The sequence below is a fragment of the Seriola dumerili genome, unplaced genomic scaffold, assembly GCF_002260705.1.
Source record: "Seriola dumerili isolate Sdu_G_001 unplaced genomic scaffold, Sdu_1.0 BDQW01000035.1, whole genome shotgun sequence".
In the NCBI taxonomy this organism is placed as follows: domain Eukaryota; kingdom Metazoa; phylum Chordata; class Actinopteri; order Carangiformes; family Carangidae; genus Seriola; species Seriola dumerili.
Genome location: NW_019174290.1, coordinates 1868067 through 1893423, shown reverse-complemented (window position 1 = coordinate 1893423; position 25357 = coordinate 1868067). Strand labels below are relative to the sequence as shown.

At 42.9% G+C, this 25357-nt stretch overlaps 3 protein-coding genes across 4 annotated transcripts in view; all 3 read right to left on the bottom strand.

Moving 5' to 3' along the window:
* Positions 1 to 454: 454 nt before the first annotated feature.
* LOC111216734 (actin, cytoplasmic 2) lies at positions 455 to 4399 on the bottom strand. Its single transcript, XM_022738356.1, has 7 exons — positions 4311 to 4399; positions 3048 to 3173; positions 2701 to 2940; positions 1893 to 2139; positions 1606 to 1797; positions 1326 to 1507; positions 455 to 1134 (listed from the first exon to the last, which is right to left on the bottom strand). Exons 2-7 carry the CDS (start codon positions 3168 to 3170, stop codon positions 991 to 993), a joined length of 1128 nt encoding a protein of 375 aa, XP_022594077.1. The 5' UTR covers positions 3171 to 3173; positions 4311 to 4399; the 3' UTR covers positions 455 to 990.
* Positions 4400 to 6896: 2497 nt separating this feature from the next.
* Positions 6897 to 17047, bottom strand: LOC111216663 (mucin-6-like). 2 transcript variants are annotated; one of them, XM_022738263.1, is made up of 11 exons: positions 16849 to 17047; positions 15989 to 16366; positions 13651 to 15582; positions 13483 to 13571; positions 13261 to 13319; positions 12526 to 12689; positions 11209 to 11374; positions 10892 to 11083; positions 8981 to 9202; positions 7135 to 7294; positions 6897 to 7024 (listed from the first exon to the last, which is right to left on the bottom strand). In XM_022738263.1, the coding sequence occupies exons 1-11, from the start codon at positions 16889 to 16891 to the stop codon at positions 6950 to 6952; spliced, it is 3480 nt and encodes a 1159-aa protein (XP_022593984.1). In that variant the 5' UTR covers positions 16892 to 17047; the 3' UTR covers positions 6897 to 6949. The 2 variants fall into 2 exon arrangements, with proteins under 2 accessions (XP_022593984.1, XP_022593985.1); XM_022738264.1 differs by lacking the exon at positions 16849 to 17047 and having other exon boundaries at positions 13651 to 15577; positions 15989 to 16185.
* Positions 17048 to 19706: 2659 nt separating this feature from the next.
* Positions 19707 to 25357, bottom strand: part of LOC111216537 (perforin-1-like) — a 6894-nt gene continuing 1243 nt past the window's right edge. Inside the window, exons 3-9 of the mRNA XM_022738064.1 lie at positions 22246 to 22325; positions 21507 to 21552; positions 20985 to 21121; positions 20745 to 20883; positions 20539 to 20619; positions 19958 to 20454; positions 19707 to 19860 (exon numbers count right to left, since the gene is read on the bottom strand). Of these exons, the coding sequence (XP_022593785.1) occupies positions 19707 to 19860; positions 19958 to 20454; positions 20539 to 20619; positions 20745 to 20883; positions 20985 to 21121; positions 21507 to 21552; positions 22246 to 22325 (1134 nt within the window). The remainder of the gene's footprint in view (positions 19861 to 19957; positions 20455 to 20538; positions 20620 to 20744; positions 20884 to 20984; positions 21122 to 21506; positions 21553 to 22245; positions 22326 to 25357) is intronic.

The window sequence follows — 25357 nt, the reverse complement described above, 5'->3', positions numbered from 1 at the left end:
ACATCATTGAAGAGACCCACTGAGGAATTTGTGGAATTCAGCAGTAGCCGTTCGACAATACTTCATTAATAGTAAAATGTTACATATCAGATCCATTGTAAGGACACACCAGATTCTGATGTGACAGGAGAGTAAAGGCACAGGTGTCCCCCAATATTAAGAATGCCTCCCAGTTTGTGATCCAGCATATACAATACAGAGACTCTGAAAATGAGGCAGCTAAATGGAATTCAGCCCTCACTAATGCCACCTACTGGGCCTGTGGTTGTATAAAGAAAACTTATATTAACAATTCTGGAACTGTATTTGAATGTGCTGGTCAACTGTTTTAATTTGCAGTGTAAAGCAACATGTGTGTAACTTCCATAAATATTAAAGTGCAGTTGAAGACAAAATAAAATGTTCCTTTTATTATCTTTATGTGGCAAGATAAATAAAGACCAAGTAGTCAGACTGGAATCTCAGACATGTGCGCTTTATTGGGTAGTTGTGTACACCAAAGGCTTGAAGCCCAATGCACAAACCTTCAAACACCTCCATACAAGGTAGAAGCTTTGTCTTTTGCATAATGACAAAAACAAACTGGACCAAGTATTGTTTAAGGCTGAAAGTACAAAAAAACAAAACAAGTTTCAGATTACATAATTTACATATTAAGCAAAACTACAGGTCTGTTGGGCAGTGGACCCACCAGAGAATAAACCTTCATAGAGGCAAATAAGGTGGTGAACAAAGACATCTGGAATGACCTACACAAACACGACAATGGACATCATGTTCCTCACATTCACACCGCCTGGGACGCTCTGTACTTCCGGCAGAGTTTCTCCCCATCAGGGGGCATGGTGCCATAGCCATAGTGATGAGGGAAATGGGAAGAGGTGTTGTGGGCTCAGCATACACCAGTGTGTTGGTGTAGGCATGTATGCAGAGCCCGTCGTTTGGGTTTGTAGCAGTGTGTGTTTTGGGGGAGGGGGACTGACAGTCTGTTTAGAAGCACTTCCTGTGGACAATGCTGGGGCCAGACTCATCATACTCCTGCTTGCTGATCCACATCTGCTGGAAGGTGGACAGGGAAGCCAGGATGGACCCTCCGATCCATACAGAGTACTTCCTCTCTGGGGGAGCAATGATCTGCATGGAGGAACATGAAAAAGGTATTAAAGACACTGGAGTCCATTTACACCAGGTCAAAAGCAAGCAATAGACTGAATACTGCATTAACTGCATTTGTCCACTGAGTGGCAGTAGAGGTAAAGAGCTTTCTGGAACTTTTTTGGCATCATTGCCACAGGGAGGATGTGAGTGATAAGGAGGAGTTTTACCTTAATCTTCATGGTAGTGGGTGCCAGGGCAGTGATTTCCTTCTGCATACGGTCAGCAATGCCAGGGTACATGGTGGTACCACCAGACAGCACAGTGTTGGCGTACAGGTCCTTACGGATGTCCACATCACACTTCATGATGCTGTTGAAGGTAGTTTCATGGATACCACAAGACTCCATACCTATGAAAAGAGGGTGTATAGTCAAATATAAGTCACCGTTTGTTTTCTATATATTCCCCCCCATATCTCAAAAATGGTGGCTCCATGATATTACTTACCAAGGAAAGAGGGCTGGAAGAGAGCCTCGGGGCAACGGAACCTCTCATTTCCAATGGTGATGACCTGTCCGTCAGGCAGCTCGTAGCTCTTCTCCAGGGATGAGGAGGAGGCAGCAGTTCCCATTTCTTGCTCAAAGTCCAGTGCAACGTAACACAGCTTCTCCTTAATATCACGCACAATCTCACGCTCAGCTGTGAGGAGAAGAAAAGACGTTTTATCATATTTTTTGTCTCCCATAGCTTTAAATAACAGTTTGTTTTGAAGACAGTGTTTGTGCGCTGCTCACCTGTGGTGGTGAAGCTGTAGCCCCTCTCAGTAAGGATCTTCATGAGGTAGTCTGTGAGGTCTCTGCCAGCCAGGTCCAACCTCAGGATGGCGTGGGGGAGGGCGTAGCCTTCATAGATGGGCACTGTGTGGGTCACACCATCACCAGAGTCCATGACAATACCAGTGGTACGACCTGAGGCGTACAGGGACAGCACAGCCTGGATGGCCACATACATGGCAGGGGTGTTGAAGGTCTCAAACATGATCTGGAGGAGAGAGGGAGAAGAGAGATGAGTCATCCAATCAGTGAGTCAAAGCAACCTGAAGTAAGCTGCTATGGGTTAGTACAGTCAGATCAAGAAAAGCACAGCACACTGGCCTGTTTTGTTTTGAGTATAAACACCAACCAGTCATTAAAATGATCTGTACTTTAGTTTGGTCATGTTGACTGTACAAGATGGAGTGCAGCAACCTGCTCCATTCATTATTTGTTGCATCATGCAGTCAGTGTAGTTAGATGCTTGTCATCTACTTTAGCAAGTCCAACACAAGCCTAATTTGAAAAAAATAAAAAACAGCAGTGACCATGCTGCAACTAGTCATTCCTGATGCATCACAGTGCAGAGGGGTAGAGACCTGAAGCATCCGCAGAGATGAAAAGATCAGCTCAGGACAGAAGAAACCTGGAGATTATAGGAGCAGGAGGAAATGGATTGAAAAGAAGAAATGCCTGGGCAGCAACACAGTTCCCTGTTGGGCCCTGCAGGTTAGCTGAGCAGGTTTCCTGACTGAGGGGATTTGTCAGCATGCGTGACAGCCAATGTTACCTGGGTCATCTTTTCTCTGTTGGCCTTAGGGTTCAGGGGGGCCTCTGTGAGCAGGACTGGGTGCTCCTCAGGGGCAACTCTCAGCTCGTTGTAGAAGGTGTGATGCCAGATCTTCTCCATGTCATCCCAGTTGGTGACAATACCGTGCTCAATGGGGTACTTAAGAGTCAGGATTCCCCTTTTGCTCTGTGCCTCGTCACCAACATAGCTGTCTTTCTGGCCCATACCAACCATCACACCCTGGGAAGCAAAGGGGAGCGTGATTAGAGATTCAAATCAAAACTGCGATGTTGTGATGTATGTTGTTCAAGGTTTAGGAATCATAATGTGATGGGGAAGCTGTATACCTGATGCCTGGGACGTCCAACGATGGAGGGGAACACAGCACGTGGAGCATCATCTCCTGCAAAGCCAGCTTTGCACATACCGGATCCGTTGTCAACAACGAGGGCGGCAATTTCGTCTTCCATTTTCTGGATAGAGAGGGAGAGAAAGGGATAGGAAATTAGTAAATGTTTAAAAAGTGATGCTCTGTGACAGTCCTGTGTTAAATCCAGCAACCATCAATTCGGTTAAATCCATGTCATTATAGAGACTGGACGCTGGATGTCGCAGTGGCGCAGGTTCCAGTCCAAATCCAGAGCTGAGAAACAAAGGCTGTTTCTCCCTCGGTCTGGCTATGGCCATATAAGGCGAAAGTGAGAGCAGCTTAGAGACGGCGGCAGCCCGGCCCGTGAAGCCGCCCCGTTTGTCGTTAAACCTGAAATGACACCGACAGCCGGCCACTCCCTTCAACGGGATCATCATAACTGAATTACCTATCTTCACATCGCTAACATGCAGCCTACTTTAAGACAGTCGTTTTAACAGTTGAAATGAATTAACTTCCATCCCACTGTCATCAGGTGCACCGATATGTCGTGACCATGGTTACAAGGTTATGTTTATAATAAAAAAATAAATACATTTTTTAAAAAAAAAAAAAAAGGCAATTTCTGACTAACATTCATAAGATGTTAGATTGTTGAATTACTGCATAGGTGTAATGTCACAGCAACATTTTTTAAGTTTCTACCTACAATTTTAGTTAAGTCTTTTTAAGTTTAATCTGTCCAAGCAGCCATCATCTGTTTGTGGAAGTGTGTGTGTGTGTGAAACCGGAGACACCAGAATCCGGACACCGTGCCAAAGCAGCTACTTACATGTAAACGGAGAGGGTCAAGCTTTTTTTTTTTCTTTTAACGCAGTCTGATTTGTTTGACTGATGAAGCGATGACAACATGCAGCAGCCGGGTTATTTCCACACCATCCGTTAAATATAAACGACAGAATACCAGCCCCATATCTAGTTACACTTAATCGTTAGTGACAGCTTCCTCTTTAACTGCAATGGCCAGGTGCCTGAGCACGAAATATATAACGAATCGCGGGGCGAATTGAAGTTCCACCGGCTGCTTCAACTTGACGGGTGTTGCACAGAAAACCTCACATCATAACTTAAACGGCGGACTAACTTCAGTTTGAATCCTTAAATTATCACATGCACACATCAAAGAAGAAGCATTTAAAATATGACGAAAAATTTCATCCTCATTCCGCAGCTCTCTTACCTGTATGAGGGAGGGTTACCGGCTTAGGAGGACTGTGACTGAGCGCTACACTCCGCTTGGGTTTAGTGTCTGAACTTCACTGCAATGAAGGCCAGTAGACTGCAGGGTTTTATTAGAGCTCGTGCTGCAGCCCCTCTCCATAAAAGGAAAACTTTCCGCACGACGCCATCTGATTGGTTCTGCCGCATCCACTGGGTGTGGCGCATGCAGATAACAGCTCTGCGCTCTGACAAGACAGGGGGGGGACGAGCGACATGAAAACTAGTCTATACACTATCAAAATGATCAATCTGGGATTGTTCAGTGTTCAATAATGTTGTTCAATGTGTTTATCTCTTTCTCTTTCACTGTATATTATATAATAATGATGATAAACAAGTGTGACACACACAAGGGCAACAAGTCCCACAGCTCTTGTGGTAAAATACACAATATAGTCCACGAGTAAACAGCAAACTCAAAATATGTGTTTTTCTTTTTTTTGATATTGCTAAAATGAGCGAATTCATATTATTTCTAATCCCTGACATAATCTGTAATGGCAAGGGGTCCACATAATATCATGGTTACACAAACCGTGAACCACAGTTGATTAAATAAACCCATGCTAATTCTATTTTTGTGCATTGGAGGAATATCTAAGTGCAGTACATAGACAAACATTCCCATAATTCTTCTAATGAACTGAAGGACAAAAGAGAATCCAGAATCCAGTTCTAGATTGCACTGAAGCCTGCTAATGTATTTGTTGCAAAGCACAATTTTCTCATTCATCACGGACACTTGTGGTGAGTAGTGCCAGGACATGGGGTAGTTACAATCTCAGGGTCACTGACAGCACTGTTAACACCCCGACTGACACGTCTGCCCTTGGCATACACGACACACACAAATCACACATGCCGAGCAAAGTGTAAGTGATACTTGTGGTCAAGCTGGGTTATGTTGACAGCAAAGAGTAGCAAGGGTGTAAATCTGTTATCTCTCACCACTTGTGTGATAATGTTTTAAGTGAGTGGAAGGGGCAGATTAACCTCGCTTCCCTCGGTGAGATGCAGTAGTCAGGTGTGTAATTTTCAGAACACACCTATATTTGGTAGCATGAAACTACAAGACCTGTTTTGAAATTGTTATTTGTGAGTGTGACTCACTTAGATACGCATGAACACACCTGCTCAAGCACACGCCCTGATGTGTCACACAGCTAACCTCATTGTGATTCTCTGACCTGAAATACTTGTTTAGGTGCTACATTTATTTTCATGGACACACACTTGGAAATCTTCATGCAAAGCTCATTTTATAAATTGACCAGGGACTAAGTGGGTGGGTAAGGGTGCCGTTTTAACTCAATAAGGGCACCGGACAAAGACTCATAAACTTACACTAGGAATTCTTGCTGGCTCTATGTGTTCCTAATAAGGATATATGGCAGCCAGCTCACCAGAAAAGACAGGAAGTATGTTTCACAGAGCCTTACTTATGCAGATGCACGCAGGAAGTGACCACAGAGACCTACAAACATACACACATATACATGCCCATATGTCATCAGGTATGGAGCAGCTAAGGACAACATAGAGCTGATCAGGGAATTGGCTTTTCAGACTGGCATTATCCTGCTCCAGACAGACACTAAGCACACACACACAGACACACACACACATGTTCACACATGCACACAGCAAGTTTAGAGCCAGGACAGGACAACCATCCCTTTAAGAGTTCCTTTGGATGACGTCCATATAAGGAGATATTGGAGCGAGTCACATGGGGGGAAGAATGCACTGCTCAGGTCATGTGACCAGTCTGAGGAAATGAATGAATCTCCCTTTTTAAGGCTGTGTGTGTGTGTGTGTGTGTTTATGTGAATGCGCATGTTGTTTTATTTCACCACCTTTCACCTTGATTTCTGTGTTCCTCACCCATATACACAGAGTGACATTTAGATTTATTTCTTCTTTTTTTAAACTTTGCTCTCACTAACTCCTCCCTATCATTTCTCATCGTTTCTTCTGGATAGTCATGCCATTCCTCAAGCCATTTCAAAACTCAGCAGCGTGCATGACTCATGCATGCATTACAACACACACTCACACACGTACGTGCTCCCTCCCTGCATTGCTCACTTGCACAGTCAGAGAAACTCACAGGCCTGGCTCTCAGCTCTGACTAAGACCGTATAAGGAAGAAGCTAGCAGGTAGCTTCTGTCCACTTTTCACTCATCCCTCTCCCTATCTCTCTCTCTCTTTTACACACATTCACTAGCTTCCTTTATTTGCCACATTTCCTCTCTCTCCCGAATCAATCACTCCCTTATTCATTTTCCCAGGATAGGGACAATTATAGGAGTGCAATATGAGGTCAGTGCACATATTTGCCTGTTTCACTCCCTGCCAGTCTTTCCCAGTCATTTATGGCATCACATTCCAGCTGAGTTTCATGCACAGCATTGAGAGGAGGTGTGGCTCATTTGTGTATGGCTGGGTGTGTGTGTGTGTGTGTGTGCTCGCTCAATTTATTTATACACATTTACACTTATTGTTTCACAATTTTTATTAACAAAAAAGAACATTTGAGCCTTAGATTGCAATGAGCTGCAAATACCAGTGTCGGAGCAGATTTAATTCTTGATGTGTCAAGCAGTCCAGCTCTTCCCAAGGTCTACCAGCTCCATGCCTTCACAGTAGGACCGGGGCCTTGAAACCCTCACCTGGTTTCACACAGGAACAACACATAATCACATAATGAAACCAGATACATCTCTTTAAAAACACACACAAACACACACACACACACACACACACACACACACACACTCACTGTGGGTGTCCTGTGGGAAGCCAGTTGCTGCAGAAGTGGGAATGGAGTCCACTGAATGGGTTCCACAGGCCAGCTACAGACGGAAAGGTCACTGGCCTTACCTGAGTCCAACACGCCATCCCCCATACTCATTTCACTTCCCCTCCAACCATATTGAGAGCTACAGGTAATACACAGAGCCAAAGGATTAGTTAGGGTCACACAGGCAACGTCTTTATACGTGTGAGTGTGAATACTTATAGAAATACATTTACATTTTTATCAAGAGTAATAGTTTAAGAGTTTAAGTTTTACTCATTAATTAATGGGTTTTAATGTTTCATTCACTTTATTGTAGGAGAAATTTAGGAGAATGATTATGATGGTCAATATCTTAACAGCAATCCATTCATTCATTTCATTCATTCAATCTTTATTAAGGACACAGCTCATGGGGGGTCCATAGGAAGAAAACGACGAAAAACAAAAAAGAAGATTCCTGTAAATTAACGGACTTTAATGTCACTAAATTACATTGATTTAGTTATTGTTATGTTTTAGCCTTTTATATTTGTGTTTTACCCATTTACTCGTTTGCTTTTGCATTCACTTAAATAAAGTACTGAATCCTATAGTTAAAGCTGCTCACCAATGGATAAAATGACTGTGTGTAATATGATAGGGACCTGAGACAATGACAAACCCACAGAAAATTATCATTCTACTGAGCTCTACAGGCCTTTTTTTTATTTTCAGCATATTTCATACTATTGTTTTCATTCTCTGACCAACAACTGTGCTATTTTGGTTCAGTCTTACTGCTCTTATTGGCATTTTTCCCAGATGCAGGCAGCTGTTTAGCAAAAAAGCAGTGATGAACCACTGTACTCTACCCGTTCAGCTCTAATTGGCAGACCGACAAAGTTAGCAAGTAGATGTTGAAGATAGTGGAGCATTCAGCAGCTACAGAGCCAAATATTTCCCTCAGGAGCTAGACAAAACCACAAGAGAGCTAAGAGGAGAGCTAATTTACATGTGTCACTTGGCCTGACATGACTTCAAATGAATACTGTTGCTCTGTGTCTGCTGTTTGTTTAATAAGCAACTGTTTGCTAACACATTTACCATTTATTAACAACTTTATAGTGTGATAAAATGTCATTGTTGTGTTTACATGTTCTGCTGCTCCAAGTACCTGAAAAATAACTTTAATGCAGGTTTAAAAGGGGCTGTGAGGTGGTTTCGTGCTGGGAGCGGGTGGTGGTGATTATCGCTTGAGAAGCTTTGGCCATCATTGCATTTACAAGATAAGAAGTTATAATACGCCCTCTGAGCAGCACTATGTCTTCAGGGCAGACCGACGAGATGGGCCGGGGCCTCGCTGGTTAGCATGCTAACTTCAGTTGAAGAAAAGATGTGACAGAAACAAGAGTTAACATAAGTGTTGCATTATAATATTGTTCTGTTTACTATGTGGGGGCTAACTCTTACCCACCTTAGAGTGACAGCTGGACTGGGCTTTTGTACCGAAGCTCCAGGCAGCAGGTTGTATGCATTCAGCTTGCTTGTGATCATTGTTTTCTGAGTTAGTTATCACTTAAATCTGATTTTGCTTTATATGGCGTGTACACGACAGCAGACTAAATGCACATGTATGTTATATGGTATGCATACTGTGTTATATATTTTCATGTTTTCAGGTGGATTTCACCTGATGGCTGATGACAACAAACCACTGAAATTCTGAAGCTCTTGTAACTGAGAACAAAATAACATATGAACTTCTGATACTGTCAAACACATTGACAGTTCATGTGTGACCACCTACTGAATGTGTGTGTGTGTGTGTGTGTGTGTGCATGCGCACCTGTGTGGGTATATCGTATTGATGCGTGTTCCGTGGCTGGGGCAGGTGGAAGCCAGTGACAGCGTGTCGTCGTGGTAACAGCAGGGGCGGTCGAGAGCCCGCAGGTGCAGTAATTCATCGGAGCGTGTGAAGGCCGGATTGTCCAGTGAGTCTGCTGATCCCGCCCACGAACGCAACCAGAACCGACCTGAGAGCTCATCAAAATGGTTGAACCTGCGATAGCTGTGCACACAACAAATCATAATGAGACGTCAAATATTCACAGGACACATTATTTGTTGTATCTGCTTCAACTATACCTAGGATATAGTTATAATTACTGGCATGTAACTGGCACTGGCAAATGTACCTAGGAGAACTGATGATGTTTTAAAGGCAAAGGGAGATCACCCCAAAATATTGATCTGATTTGAGTTTTTTCTGTTTGCTGCACTTTGTATGAAGCAATTTCACTTTCCTTTTAGTGTTTAAAACTGTTTATACATTAGGAGTTTACACTAAAACTAACACAGTCTAATACAACAGTCCTGCAATAAATCCTCCTTCATGAAGGTTTCACTGTTCAGTTTTTGTTGACACTGTATTAAAGAGGTGTTGATTCAACTGCACAAGAGACACACCTCTTTGTACAATGCACGAGCATGAGCGTATATATACACTCACTAAGCACTTTATTAGCTTTAAAAGACTGGATCCAAACATTTGCACTTAAGCGCATTTGCAGAGGGCTGTCCTAATCCACAACTCATCAAGTCCACACGGGGCCATACCGGACTGGATCTGATGACTGTGACCATGTATGACTGAAGCCCATGAGGCCGGTCTGCAAGTCTGGAGGGTGGATATTTAGATTTAGACCGACAGTTTCAACATTTACCAACAAAGCATTCATCCTGATAATGTGTTTCTCCAGCCAGACCATGACACCTAGTGGACATTACTGTAATTACATCTACTGTGTGTGCGGTTCTGCCCATCTCCGTGGTTTTTCCTGCGTGGATTACAAGACATGACCTCTCACCAAATTGTGTGTGTGTGTTAACATGTGGGTTATATTGGTATTTAAAAATGTCAACCCAGAAGCCCATTGCACTGCTCACTACACACCAAAACTACCATCTTCCATTTTATTCATTTTCAACATATTTTTAGACTGATCAAACTAGATCTTTCTCTAAACATCTAATTGTGTTGATACATAATGTTCAATGCACAAAGTATCTGCAGGTCTTGAAAAGTCTTAAAAAGCATAAACTTTTTCCTCAAAAAAGGCCTTAGAAGAAATTCAAAAAAGTTAATTCATAAAAATCTTAAATATTTTCTTTTGCCTGCAGGCAGTAATGTCAGTTAAAAAATGTTTCTGTATTAGACTGTAGTCTGTTACACACTTAAAAACTGGGGTTGTGAGATTGTTGTAACAGTACATTATGCTCACAGGAGGCTTTTCACTCCTGTAGAGTCAGAACCATCAGACCTGGAGCAGGTGCTACAGTAGCTAGGAAAGTCATTAGCTCATTATAGTCAATTATCAATTTTAGCAAAGACTAAATTAATATTTTTAGATTAGTTAGTCCATCCACCCATTTTATGTTGCTTATCCCCATCCAGGTAATTTCAATTATTAGTTCATATTAATATATCATTAGAAATTGTTGTTACTGTTGGGAAGTACTGAAAATATGTGATATAATAAAAAATAAATCTATGTTCTATCCCTATCCTATCCCATCCCTAATGGTTTTTCATCATGCTCTCTTGTATTAAATTGCATTTTATATGGCTTTGAAGTTTAACTGGGTGAATCCTGCAGAAGCCCTGCATGTAATACAACTGCGCATCCTGTATATTAGTCTTTGCATTGTAGGTTCAGTGTTGTGAGCAGTGAGTATACATGTGTACATTAGTGTGTACCTGCTGCGAGTCTGATCTACTTTGGCCTGGATTAGGACGGCTCGATAGCGCCGCACTGCCACAAAGGCCAAAACACCGATGACTGTCACCATGACGAGTAGGATGGCAAGACATGCGCCTACTAGCCGCGCTCGGGTCATCCTCACATCACACCTCTGACCCATGTACCAGAAGTCCTCTCCTACAAGGCAGCTAATACACAAACAAAAACATGCTTACATGCACAAAAAAATCTTGGATGGACAAGGAGATGCATAATTGTTACAGAAATATGTGCGCCTGTGTGTGTGTGTGTGTGTGTGTGTGTGTGTACTTACCGGCAAACTGGAAGTTGTCCCGGATGGTGTGTGCAGATGCCGTGGTGGTGGCAGTAGTCAAAGTGACAGACAGAGGAACAGCTATAGTTTGCTGCACCCGGCTGGGACAGACATTTGTAGCCTGCTGGGCACTGTAGCAACCAGTCACACACATCACCCTGCAGACCTGGAGAGAAGATGTGTTAAAGGATAAGGCTGACAAATGCCACAAAAAGACCAACACCAATATTGTGTTTGTGACGTCCTTTCCCTGTTTGATATACTGATAAATAGGACAGTGTAGGTAGAATTGATTTTAAATAAACTTCAGTGGTCATGTATATCATAATGACAGCGCATCAGTGGGACTCATTAATGTGTTTTTGATAGCTGGACAACAATGGAGGAACAATAGAGGAATACAATATATCAGGCTTCAGCTACATTGGAAAAACTTGTTAGTAGAATTAATCTTTTGTTCTTGTTTTGTTTTTTTTCAAGGGATGTGTTGCCCGAAAAAAAAAAACATCTAATATTATCTGAATTATACTTTAAATATGTCTGCTTGCATGTCAATGTTAAAACATTAGCTGAAGTACCATGCAGATGATGGGGCATGTTTCAAGGAAATTAGCAAATAAAATAATAAATATATAGGTTTTGTAAATTGATTTAGTGTAATTTAGTGAATATGTTTACATGCAGAGTTGGCCGACTTTCGTTTGAACTGTATTATTTGACACACTGCAAACCGTGTATGCCCATCTGCCAACACAATATGCCTTTCAACATTATTCGTCCACCGGCAAACAGTAAACAAATGACCGACTGAGGCTGCTTTATTCCAGACCACCATGTGTTTTGACAACATCGAAATGCAGCCACAGCACTTGTGTCATTGTGAATTTTTACACATGGCAAACACCACAAGCGAAAGGGACAAGATAATAACATGCCATAATAACAAGTTTAATGTCAGAGTACGAGAGCCACACTAATCAGATTTCTCATAATTGGATTATGATAAACTGGGTCGATCTAACTGAGTTATGAGGTTCTCACGAGTCTGCCTGTAACTGGGTTTATTAAGTAAGCAAGTTAAGAATGGAATTCCCCCTCAGGTAAATGAAGCCACTGTGGGTGACCGCTAACCGGGCAGTTTAAGTATTTCTGTGCGTTCATTACAAAGTTGACAGAAGAGAGATGACAGGAAATGATGGGAGAGAGGTGGAGAATAGCGTGTAGAAAAGGTGCCTGGCTGGACTCGCCTTAAACCCCTCCGCCACCAAGAACCTTTAGTAGTAGTAGTAGCATGTGGGCATCTCAACTCAGGCTCACCTCCTAATGTGATGTTGGTGACCTTAGACGATCTGAACGCCCTCCCCTCACGAACTGCCTGAGCAAGCCCTGTTCGCTCCAACAGTGATGTGGGTCCCGTCACGCTGAGCCACTGCAGAGCCCCTCTGGTTTTAAACTCCACCACACTCTGCACTGCATGGCCACTGGAACAACAGCAGAACAGTACATTCACCTTCTGCCCCGTTCCTCACACAACCCACCGCAACCTAGCAACAGACTGTGCTTCTTCTTCTTCTTCTTCTAAGTATTGTACAAATTAAAATTCTGACCTGTTGTTGCTAAATGAAAAGTTAAGGAATCACTTAAGTAATTAAAATTCATTCTACAGAGCTCATGAATATCTGCACCAAACATTGTGCCAATCCATCTTATAGAAGTTGAGATACAGCACAAGATGTGACTTGCTGGTGGCACTACAGGAAAAGTCAGGGGACCGCCAAAGTTGTTAGGATCCGTCCTGTTGAAACGGTGGATAACTGCAGCAAATTTCACGGGAATCCATCAAGTAGTTATTGAGATATTTCCGTTAGGACCAGAGTTGTGGACTGACCATCTATCCGACACTGCCACACCTGGAGCCATGCACTTTTTGCTGGGTATGTATTTTTCTGAAACTTTAATGAGTTTGGTGACTTGAATTTAATTGAAATACACGAGAGGGACAAACTGAGGCTACCTGCAGCTTTGCTACATATGAACTCTGCACCACTTCACCTGCTCCAGACCCCAAGCAGCCTGCTGAACCCCGGGGCTTTCTGTAGGTATGGCTCCACCTGAAAGAAACAGGGAGAAATAACTTTGTGGCACTAAAATAAAACATAACACGCACACATAACATAACACATAAAACTCTAAAGCTATTCTAAAATGACATGTTTATTAGTACGTTTATGTGGGCCACTGTGTGACAGTGTGTTTGTCTACATAATCCCTCACCCAAGCAACAGTGTCTTCCTCCAAGCCGGCGGTAAAATCCGATTTGGACTCTTCTACAATTATCTGCAGCAGCAGCTCAACTGACTCCACTGTACAGAACAAACACATAATTCAATTAGGACAGGCCTGTACATTTAATTACATAACACAAAAACACAGAGACATTACCTCTAACAGCTGCAGGCAGGTCTGGCACAATGTAAAACTTGGGTGTCTGACTCGTTGTGGAGCTCCAAGTGGGTGCGGAGGTTAAAGCAGAAGGTGTGAGCGCTACATGGCCGTCCTGGCTGGGATGTGGGGTTGTCCAGGGTGAAGGTCGCCCTGGTGGGTCAGCTGTGGGAGTGCGTGTGGTGGCGCTGCTGGACTCATCCTCTTTCTCCATTTCTACTTCTCTGCCTCCATATCCATATTCTAATTTTGCAGTTGTGAGTGAGAGCAGAGGAGTACGTGTTGTAGTAATGTGGTTGTGGGACTGTTTATGCGTAGCAGGGACGTCAGTAGAAGACAGCAAAGGCGTGTGTGAAGATGTAGGGTTGATTGTTGATGCTTGTGAGGATGTAGGCACAGGCTCGTTGTTGGCTAAGACTGTGTGCACGGTGGATTCAGTGACAGAGGAGGTTAGAGATGTGGGCGTGTGAGTGGTGTGTGAACTACCGGAAACCGCGGTAGGTCGGTGTGGAGATGTACTGAATGACAAAGGAGGAACGGGAGTCGGTGAATTTGTGGGTGAGTTTTCACGCAGGGGTGTGTAGGTGGGACGCAGTGTATACGTTTCAGCAGCAGTTCCTGTGGCAGCTGAGCTTTGGACAACATCTGCCAGTGTAGAAGATGAACCTGTGAAACTCGAAGTGCTGTCTTCAACTTTGGTAATGACAGACGACGACGAGGGAATGCTGTTTGTAGTCATGTGTGCATTAATGAAATTCCTTTGTGTACTTTCTGTTCGTGTGTGTGTGAATGTAGAGGGTGTGTGAGGAGAGTTTGTGAGGCTCTCTGTGCTTTGTGGAGACTTCGTTTGACTCCGAGCGGAAGGAGCGGGAGTGTGAAGCTCTACCGTGTCGTCAAATGTACCAAACGCAGCAGTTTGACTGGAAACATCTGATGCAGCAGATTCAAAGGAGTCGGTTCGACTCGTGTTTGGATGAAACGACGCGTCTGCCACCGCGGTACTAACAGCGGCGTCAAGCTCTGTGATGTGGGTGTTGGGTGACTGGTGAGTCTCGGCGGGAGCCTGTGAGGATGTAGATGATTCGGCGGGTTCACTGCTGGAGTCATCCTGCGGAGGTTCGCTGGGCGATGTTAAAGGGTCAGATGTGACGGCAGAGGTCAGATCAGAGTTAAGTCTGTCTGTGCTTCTCTGGCTCCTCCAGGAATGGCGTTGGTTCTCTCCAAGTGTCCCGCTAACAGCTCCACCACCTGGGATTAGGACGGTACTACTCTCCCAGGTTGTCAGGGCGTGTAGCTCAGGGGGAGAAGAGGTGAGAGGCGGGATGCTGGAGCTGGACACAGTGGAATGAGCTTGTGTGGTTATATGTTTGTCTGTGTGTTTAGATGTGTGACTGATTGCATGCTTGTATGTGTCTGTGCCAAGAAAGGTGTCGGTGCTACTGGCTGTTGCATCTGTCAGTGCCATCTGGGTTTGAGGGAGCTCGCTGCCAGGGTTTGTTTCTGTGTTTACGGCGTTTAAAGTGTCTGTATGGAGTGTATGTTGAAAACAGGGGTGTGTTCTCTCTCTGGCAGATATGGGACCATCAGTGAGGTGATCAGCTCCAGATGTATCCGCTCCATTGTTTGGTCCTTCCTCAGGAAGAGGGAGAGTTTCCCTATCGGACCTCCCAGCCACAGTGAGTCCGTGCAGGGGTGAGGTGGGGTGCAGCGGCCCCTGGTCCTGAGAGGAGGTACCAGACACAGACTGAAGCCCAGGACTCCACTCCAGACCTTCGTGGAGGCGGCCTCTGACCCCTTCTGTTCCTCTCACCACCTCTTGACTAACAGGAGTTGCGCTTGTAAAGCTGGTTCCTGTCTGAGACCGAGGTACGAGGCCTCGGTCTGTATGTGGGCTGGTGTGGTCCTCCGAGGAATTCCTCTCATCTTCCTGGACTGGACGACCAGGAACAAACACAAAAACAGAGAGGGACAGAGTGAGTGAGTGGAAACCACAACAACATCTCTCTGTCTCTCACACCACAGTGAGTGTGATAACAACTTTCCGACTGACAGATTTACAGCTCACAGCACATTTTGAACAATACATTTCCACAGTATGTTTCCACAGGAGTGACCACAACATTCCTCTTTACTGTAAACAGAATTCTTTTTTTTTTTTACAGCTTTGCAACTCTTACTTTTTCACAGTGTCAACAAACATAAGCAAAGGCCAGCTCTAAAACAAGTCTGCTCCAAATGTTATTACCACGATTAGATCAAATTCTCGTGATCGAGGTGCAAGCGCAGGCAGGTAGGCCAGACTGGATTAAAGTGGGTAATTGCGTTGACAGTTTCTCACCATAATAGGACAGCTGAATTGCATTTGAGGAGTGTCCTGCTCCTGACCAAGCGAGGGTGGCTTTGTTTCCGTCACAACCGGAGAGCAGAGCTGTCCCCTCGTTCTCCAGGACATGATCTTCCTCATTCCAAACACAGCGCACTGATATGTTTGAACCACTTTCCAACCGCACCGCCTTCAAAAGTACCGTCCTCCCCACAGGAATATCTATCATCCAAGTACAAAGTGAAGGGGTCTCCTCAGACTCGTGGTTCATGGAGTCAGGTCTGTTGGTGTCAGTAAAAAGTCCAGGTAAAGTGAGACTGATGTGACCATCGGGCTCTTGATCCAGGCTGACATTTCCACCACAGCATTGGTGCGACAAGGCCAATGTTTTATCTGAGGAAAGAAAAGAAAAAGATGTTGGTAAAAGAGGGAATCACTCTGGCATAAATCTCCTGACCTCCGTGTGATGGTGTAGTTTGATTATTTAGACATTTAGTTGTGAGCAGTTCAACCAAAGGGGAAGTTTTCATTCTGAGATCATTTCATTTGAAGGATTCTTCCCCCAAAAAACTCTTTCTCTCTTCTTTCCAATTCCTTTTATCATCTGATGACCCCAAAAATTTGGACTGAGGCTTTCAGTTTACCACTAAACTCAACTCTGTACACAGAAACCTCTACTAACCTAGTTCGTGTTGACAACAGAGCAGCACTATTGTGACTTTATTCAAAAGTAGCAGATAATGAAACAGCAGTTTCAGCTAAAAAAAGTGTCCAATACAAAGATCAGTGATGATAAAAGGAGTACATAATGAGACTGGAGCAGATTCACATAATAAACGTGTAGGCTGTAACGCAGAGTCCAGTGGTTTCTTTACCTGTTGTGATAATAAAAAGCAACAGACAGGCGTTGAGCTGCATTTCCAATCCTGAGACATTTCAGTGTCGGAGAACGTTTTAATCCCAAATCCATACAGGTTTTCCAGACTTGCGTTATGATGAGGACGGGCACGCCGCGAAAAGCGAAAATGATCTCCAGTTTTCCTGCGGACAGTCCCAGCAGCGAAACGAAGAGGCGTCAGAAACTTTCCTCCTCCATCATTTCCTTGTAACGGAAACCGCGGTCCTGTCAGCGGTGCAGCGCCGCACAGTCACCTAAATGAGATCCACGTGTGTCAGACAGTGTGTCCTGCAGTGTGTGTGTGTGTGGGGGGACAGAGACACGGCTGGTGGGGGGGTTTACGCGGCCTCCGGGCTGTTCCGTGCGGTCGTTTGAATCAGTCCGCGTTTCCAAAGATGAGAGGAAGGAATCCAGCGGTCACCGCAGGAGCTGGTTCTTTACGCACTGCATAAACGCTGCACAGGAAACCTTTACCACAGGAGGCATGAAGGCATTAGGGCGGGGGCAGTTCATTAGGGCTTTTACATTTACACGCCGCTGTGTGTCAGACAAACATGGCCGGATTAACCTGTGAAGGGGCAAACATTTGTTGTGAAGCCCCCTGAACCTGTAGCCCTGCTTCCTCCAAGTTCCCATTAAGTCCCGTCAAACAGACCTCCTGAGCTGAAACAGTGCTAAATGTCTTAGTTTGTGGTAATTTGATTAAATATATTTTTATTTAGGAATATGCTCATATTAGGGAAATATGAGCTAAAATAATAAAACTAGATTTTCACTGAGGGAACCTCAACAAGACATGACCAGATAACTATAGCTAATAGGTCTAATGCAGGACCCACCTTAGTTTATATTGTACTTTGGCGTTGCACTTAACACATTTGTAACTAATCAAGTGGATAAAAACAGGGGAGATTAGATTTTTTTGGCTTGCAGGATCTGGGCAGTTTGCCACTTTGCCTGGTTTGTTGTCCAGCCGTGGACAGGAAGTGTTGGAAACCACAACACAATATTGGGCGTGTTTGTGTTTTGCTTCAGCATCACTCAGCCGCTGTCATTTTCCAGTGTAAGATCATTTATAGAGCTGTGTTAGTAGTCTTTTGACCACGTGGGGGCAGAATTGCTCCAACACAAGCTGACAAACCAGCAGTGCTGAGGTATTAGTGCCTTATAAAGTCATTAAACCTCCAAATAACTGATTTTATTAAGCATGTAGGTGCTGTAGAAACAAGTTGTGAAAATAACACTAACATCACCTTGTAAGTTGATATTGAGAACTTCAACTTCCAATTGGACAAAGCAGACAACTGCCCCTGGTCACAGGGTTAGGAACCCCAGGGACCCAAAAAGCCCCAGGTTTACTTTGAATAAAATGGCTGAACTGTGTATGAATTTGAACCATTAAAGAGTAGTATCAGCTAACATCTGCTCTTCTTCACAGAATAATGTGGCTCTGGCTTTGTAGAGGCTGTCTCTTTGAAGACCATTATTATTTGAATTTGCATTGTGCTCAAGTGTAGCCTATATATTTCTAAATAAAATGAACGTGGACTTACCAATGCTGATTAATGGTTGAAAGAGCTTTAAAAAAAAAACACTTTATAGCCTATCTTTCAAAAGTCTTTATTGGCTTGAGAAAGACAAGACAAATATAGTAACTCTGATAATGCACAGAAGTCAGCAGAAGGATTTTACAGTTTTGATACATTAATTCAGAAAATAATCAACAGCATCTTTTATATGACAAAAGCAGAATCACAGGTGATTCAAATGCAGCCCCACCACCCAGTAAACAGGACTACTATCGCTCCAATAATCAAACATGGCTGAACACTAAACTACAACTGATTTTAAGTTTAGAAACACAGATGATGCTGAATATAGACTTAAATTACAGAAGTGAATAAGTATTACCAAATCTTTAAAACTGGAAACCGAATGGTGTGACACTCATTTTACTTAAGACTTATGTGACTATCGGGTTCATTGCATTTGAAAAAGTAATCAACAGATCTGATTTCACACTTGGTCAAAGACAAGCCATGGAGCGTGCCACCTCAGTATGCTGAATGCATTCCTCATTATGGAGATGGTTTGTACTGGTGGCACCTGTCTCCAGTCAGGTGATGGTCGCAGGTGAGAGTGTAGTGGACCTCGACATTCCCTTTCGAGGCATGGCAGGTGAATCTGTGTGTCCCCTGCTTTATGGACCTTGTGCATGAAACCAGACGGTCGTCTCTGCCCCAGTCTTCATCCCAGACTTCAACCTTCAGACCCAAGTGTGTGTCCACCTTCATAAACAAATCAGTAAAAGTTGAACTAAAATAATGTCAAAACATACTATATATCCCACAGTCAGTTTAGTCAACTTTATATTTATGCATTTTTGCAAAGTGCTTGTTGCCATTTTGAAATGCTAACCGTTCTGATATGTCTGCTACTTGCCGATTTTGATGCACAATGGGACACATTTAAATGTGTGTTTCAAAAGCAACAACTTAACCACATGAACTCATATAAAATCCAGCACAGTCACAGCCTGCAGAGGGAGTAGTTACTGATACAATATTAAGCGAGGCTCGTTGGCTTTAAGCAGCACTAGTTGATCTGTTACTTTCTTTCTCCATTATAACTAAAGATTTACCTACTGTCTTATTTACGCGGTATAACAATTCAAATTACTAAGATGTTGGGGCATCAAAATGTATTTTCAATTTCCACGAACAGGAAAAAGAGGGTAAATTAACTTTATCTAAGGCTATCTCACAGCTAGCCTTAACTAGCCAGCATGCATAGTCAATGCATGTGGGTTCTTGTTTTCTGGTGAATTGTTTTATCCTATTTACTGTCAGCGTAGAAATCTGGAAGCTGCTGTGTGAGAAGAAGATTAACACTGACCTCGCCCAGATCATAATGTGTGTACCAATGAGGGCTGTTTGATCTCATCACACTGGTTGTTTGCTGCATGGAGCCGGCCCACATCTTAGCATATCTATGAAAGGAAAAGAAAATACCTGTATCAATATTTGTGTTTGATGCATCACATTCACTGTGCCATCTCTCTGTATCTTGACTTGTTCTCTACGCACCCCTCAGTCACGCCCCAGTAATCTCCTTTCAGTCCCCAGGCTCGGACATTGGTCACCACCAGTCTTCCCCTAAAGGCCTCTTTAGGACAGCAGCTGGAATCCAGGTTAGGGCCACGCGAGCCACAGTACGGTTGTGTTGTTGAGCTCTTGATGCCGTGGTCTTTCAAGTACTGCTCTATGGCGACCGTCAGTCCTTGCTTTTTTGTCGTGTTTGGCACCAGCTCGTACAGTGGTCTCAGGGAGTACCGAACAACATCAGGGTGATCCTTGAGGGTTTTCAGCCAATTTCGGTAGCCCACGGAGTCGTTCCTGGTGAGTGCAAACTCCCCGACCCAACCTTTGCCTCCTACCACCTCTGTGTAATGCTGGTGGAGTCCAGAGCTGAACAAGGAGGAGATGCCCTGGTTCTGTAGGACTTTGCTGCAGAACTCTACCTTAGGGGACACTTTGATCTTCCCCAGGCCTACACTGATACCCCCTGACAAGCAGTTGTGCACCTAGATGACAGGAGGGGATTTTAGATGTTGTTTTTGGTACAGAGTGTGTTTACTGGTTTCACTAGACATGTGTGCTACATATACCTCGTCAGAGGAGAGGCCATTCAGTCTGGACAAACAGGTACGTGCAGCTGTGACTCGCCTGATTCGGCCCCCAAGATGAACCTAAAATTACACACAAGAAAATGTTATTGAGACAAAGATATATGGTGTCGTATATTCCTGTGAAGTCATTAGTCAAGCAGTCAAGACATTAAAATTGAGGTGTGTGTGTGTATGTGTGTTTTAACCTGGCGGATATAATGTGTGCCGTAGGTCTCTATGATCCGTCTGTACTGGGTCTTAGTTGAGTCGCTGTAGGAACTGGGTAGGTTTGCCAAATCCCTACTGAGTTCATAGCTGAGGGGTGGTCTGTCTGACACACGGTAACTAAATGCAAAAAGACAGCACAATAAATTACCTGCGTGTACAAACCTAGAGGGTAAATCAGACATTCTGTGGTCATGTAGGTGGAGGTCTTCACACCCTACCTGTAATGGCTACAGCTGACTCTGTGAGTGCTGAAGGTGTAATGGTCCTCTTTGCTCCTGTCTGTAGCAAAGACATATGCAGTTGAACGTGTTCCCCCCACCTCCAGGCCGGCAAACTTCTGGAAATCTAGTCCCAACTGATAAAAAAGGAGGACATGACATCTAATTTTGTTTTTATTGCTCAAAGCATTACAAAATGGCATTTTAAAAACTGCTCAGGAACATGTTTTTTCAGAAACAATGTCCTGGTTATTTAGGATAATTCCCAGACCTCGCTATTAGCACAGCTGCTTAGTGTGGATGTAGACTGTCTTGTTTAGATTTAGGTTTTCAGTTTCGCCTTATTTTACACCCAGTAGAAGTTTTGTTAACTGATGTCTTGAGTCTTCAGCAGACAAAACTATCTGTAATAAAAAATCTGTAATGTTCTGTAAATAAATAATCAATTAAAGAATCATATACATTTATACTGTGTATGTATAGATATACATGTGTATATATATGAAAGTGAAAGTTTCATACTTTCAAGCTGTTGCTGTCCTCGTTTGTGTGTTTGTGAAGTAGTGAGCTGTGGACATAGTCACAGAAAACACCATTAAAGATTTTTTTTGATTTCCTGAAAGCATTATTTTGCATTTTTACCTACAAAATTTACAAAAGACACTTTATCCACATCAACAAATTATAAATCATAGTTATTAAGATCAGAAAGTTTCCGCTAAAGCTCAGAATGACACAGAAAACCTTTGAACGCGTGATGTAAAGTCAGAACCTAGAATATAAACAATGAATGGGGAGCTGGCTTTGTGGAGCCATAAGAGAGTGACAACAACATAAAGGTCATCTGCTAATATTATACATCAGAAGTTGACAGTGGTGGAAGACGTACTCAGATCTTTTACTTAAGTAACAGTTGCCATGGCACAGTGCAGAAGTACTCTATTACAAGTAGGTTAAGAGTCATGCACACATTTAACTTAAGTAAAAGGAGAAAAGTATTAGCATCAAAACACACTTAAAGCGACAGAAGTACTTATTATGCAGAACAGCTCATTATAGCCCAATTATTGACGTAAATCACTTTAATGTTGCATGTGGGCAGGGTGGGAAAGGGGGACAAATTCTAAATACGTTACAATACTTTTTTACTTAGTTGCCCACTCCCGGAAATATTGACAGATCTGTGCTGGGTTCTGGAAAAAAAAAACTAAAATATAAAATTGCTCACAATACTATGAGTATTTATGATATCACACAATACCTGACGGAGCTGTGCATGCTGCTGTACAGATGAACACTGCAGCGGCTGAATGCGCGCCAGTCTACTGCAGAGAGCGGCAGCTGGAAATAAGAGTGAGACCACCAGGGTGAACATGTTAACAATAAGTGTGTGCGTGTGTGCGTGTGTGTGAGATGCTGTGAGTCGTGTGCTGTTGTGTCGTGTAGTGTGTACGTGTGTGACATACTAACAGCACTCGACGGCAGATAACTCTTGTTAGCGAGCTGCTGTGAGTGTTGGCGGCAACCACAAGTGTCGCTGGTGTGTCAATGTCGCTCTTCTGTTAAAGTTCCGTCCTGATATTACAAATTTACTTTCATGCAGCACTCTAGCTGGCAAGAGACACGGTAGCGTCGGAGGATACAAGGTGACCATTGGCGGCGGCCGTAACGTCTTCAGGAGTCGATCGTTGTAAGCTCCACTTTCCTTCGCAGACGGTAGCACCATATCAAGAGCCTCCTCTCCCCATCTCGCAGGGTTGCTTTAGCCTGGCACCGGAAGGCGGAGCGGTCAGCGTGCACTCCGGCACGTAGACTCACAGGATAGAGAACAGGGAGTTTGCCGCTGGCGATCTCAGAAAAGAGGTAGGACTCTCAGTTAGAGATGGGATTGGAGTTGAGAGCGCAGAGCTGAGTTGCGCTACTGGGGTCAAGAGAACCTTGCTAAAAATGCTTCATAGCACTCAAGAGCAAAGAACAACAGGAAAGAGTCAGTGGCACCTAAATCCATTTCGTGATAATGTATTATTCAAGTAAAGGCTTAATATCAGAGAGACTGTACACTCGCGTTTTCTTCACCCGTAGATTAAAGATAATGCTACGATCGATTCTCTTTTTTTGACATTATTCCAATCTACCGTCAACTCTGTCTTGGCAATAAGAAATGCACTCAGTTACTGAAGTTTTCAGAGTTTCTGTAACCTCTCAGTGTGCTCATGCACTGATTTGGTGGGTGCTTCTGGAAATCTGACCCCTGTACCTAAGAGATCTCACCCTCATCATCACAATAGCAGTTTGTTGGCATTATGTACAACAATGTTCTCAAGCATAATAGCTAGGCACATCGGAATTGTTCAGTGGCCCTAGCAAGTTTGTGACTTTGAATTTAAGCATGTTAATGAACATGAGTATCTAAGACACGAATAAAACATAATATACAAGTAGTAACACTGAAAACTAATAATACGGTACTCTGTGGTTAAGTTCAATTTGGTCTACAAAAGAGTGGGAAGCGCGCACTATTAGTATGCTTTATAGAGTACATTAGGTGTTGATGCTATCGACCACACGGCATATTTGCTAAGCAGCTGTGCGAGATATACCATGGTTAACTCAATTATATCAAAAAAAACACATATAACATATTTTTTAGAAAAAAAAAACCCCTTGATCATAACCATTGCTGTGCAGTCCGTCCTAGCCACACTCATTCCTTTCAGTGAACACACAAAATATACCGCCTCAATAAATGGGTTCACGTCGCTCTACAGTGTTAAGAAAATAAATTATTTTCACTATATGATGACAATTACTAAAGAAAACTATTCTTCAACAGGAATTTAGAATGACATAAATAAAAATGCAAAGACTTTGCCCACGCCCTAACCACACACTTTTTGATAATCAATTGGATTCTGAGACCCTAACATATTAATTGCACACTGATGCTACATAACTTTAACGTATGACAAGTAACATTACCTGATTACATCTCCGTGCACAGAGATGTAATCTGCACGCAGACTGTAAATAAAGGGAGTGTAGCATGCAGCAGATGAGGCGTAATATCCACGAGTACTTGTGTCAGCACGAGGAATGTGGCGACACTGTCCAGTCTGCAATGGTACAGCCTTACTTACTATCTGTTGCGGTCACCACGAAGGAGTCGGTGCAACATGGGATAGTTTCTTGAAATTCTGCACATGTCATGATACACAGAACAAACTTCACTTTACGAACTACACTGATTGAGAATTGGCAGAACTAATACCATACCTTCATACGCCAAGTTCAATTTGTAATGAAGCAGCATTGCAATATACAACATATTTTCTTCCATTGCCAAGCATACTTTGCAAATATTAGAACATATTTAAATCTCTACCCGCTCAAGCCATGAAGATCTTGTGATTTAAAGCTAGTTGACATCGCACTTACATCTGCAACTTAGAATTCTTGAATAGATCACATTCGTACATAAAGAAAATTAAAAATTAAAAATACTACCAGTATAAAATATTTTGTTCTCTAATTCCACAATTTAGGATTTCTATAGATACTACAAAAAAACTTTTATTGATGTTCCATTAATGTGGAACACAGCAAATAAGCTGTTCCTGGTTACACTGTCACAAGTAATAGCCCTATCAACGCGTGGGGGTGCCTAGATGTATACAGGTTGCCCTTGCCGGGACATAATATTAAAATCAGGAAGATCACCAACAATATGACTGATTTAGTGTAACAAATGAAAGTGCTGGGCCTGTGTGATTGGAAATAAATGGAAAGTTGTTGAACCTGTGTTAGATTGGAATAAATAAGCAAGTGAAAGCATTGTAGTCTATAATCATAGCCTTCCTGAAAAACTGTGACAGTGTGTACCTGGTGTGCACTTGTTGAATGGATGGGCCACTTTAATGACAAACCCTAATTGTCTAGAAGTGGTTTTCAAGAAGCCCTTGAGTTAGACAATAGAAATGTTTCTTGTCACAGCAGCAGCAGAAGGAAGTCAAGGAGTTTACAATATTGTCAGGATGATGTTAAAAACAATAAAATAAAACCTGAGGCTGTGATGATGTTGCTAATGATCAGTCTCCTGTATTAATCAATGAGAAATTTTGATGGTCCTAAAAGCCGTCCAAAGAAACTGACTGTCCCAACTACAAATGTGTTCCAGAAAAAAAGTATTAAACTGCGAATAATTCAGTTAAATAAGTTCATGATAAAAACACATTCACTTAAAATCATGACAACACCAGTGATCTTTGTGTTTTATGTAATCTTTCCTATTTACTGTTCCAACATCCTGCTTTACATATCATATAATTTTCTCATTATAGTTAGTAATGATGAACATCCAAACATTACACGCGACG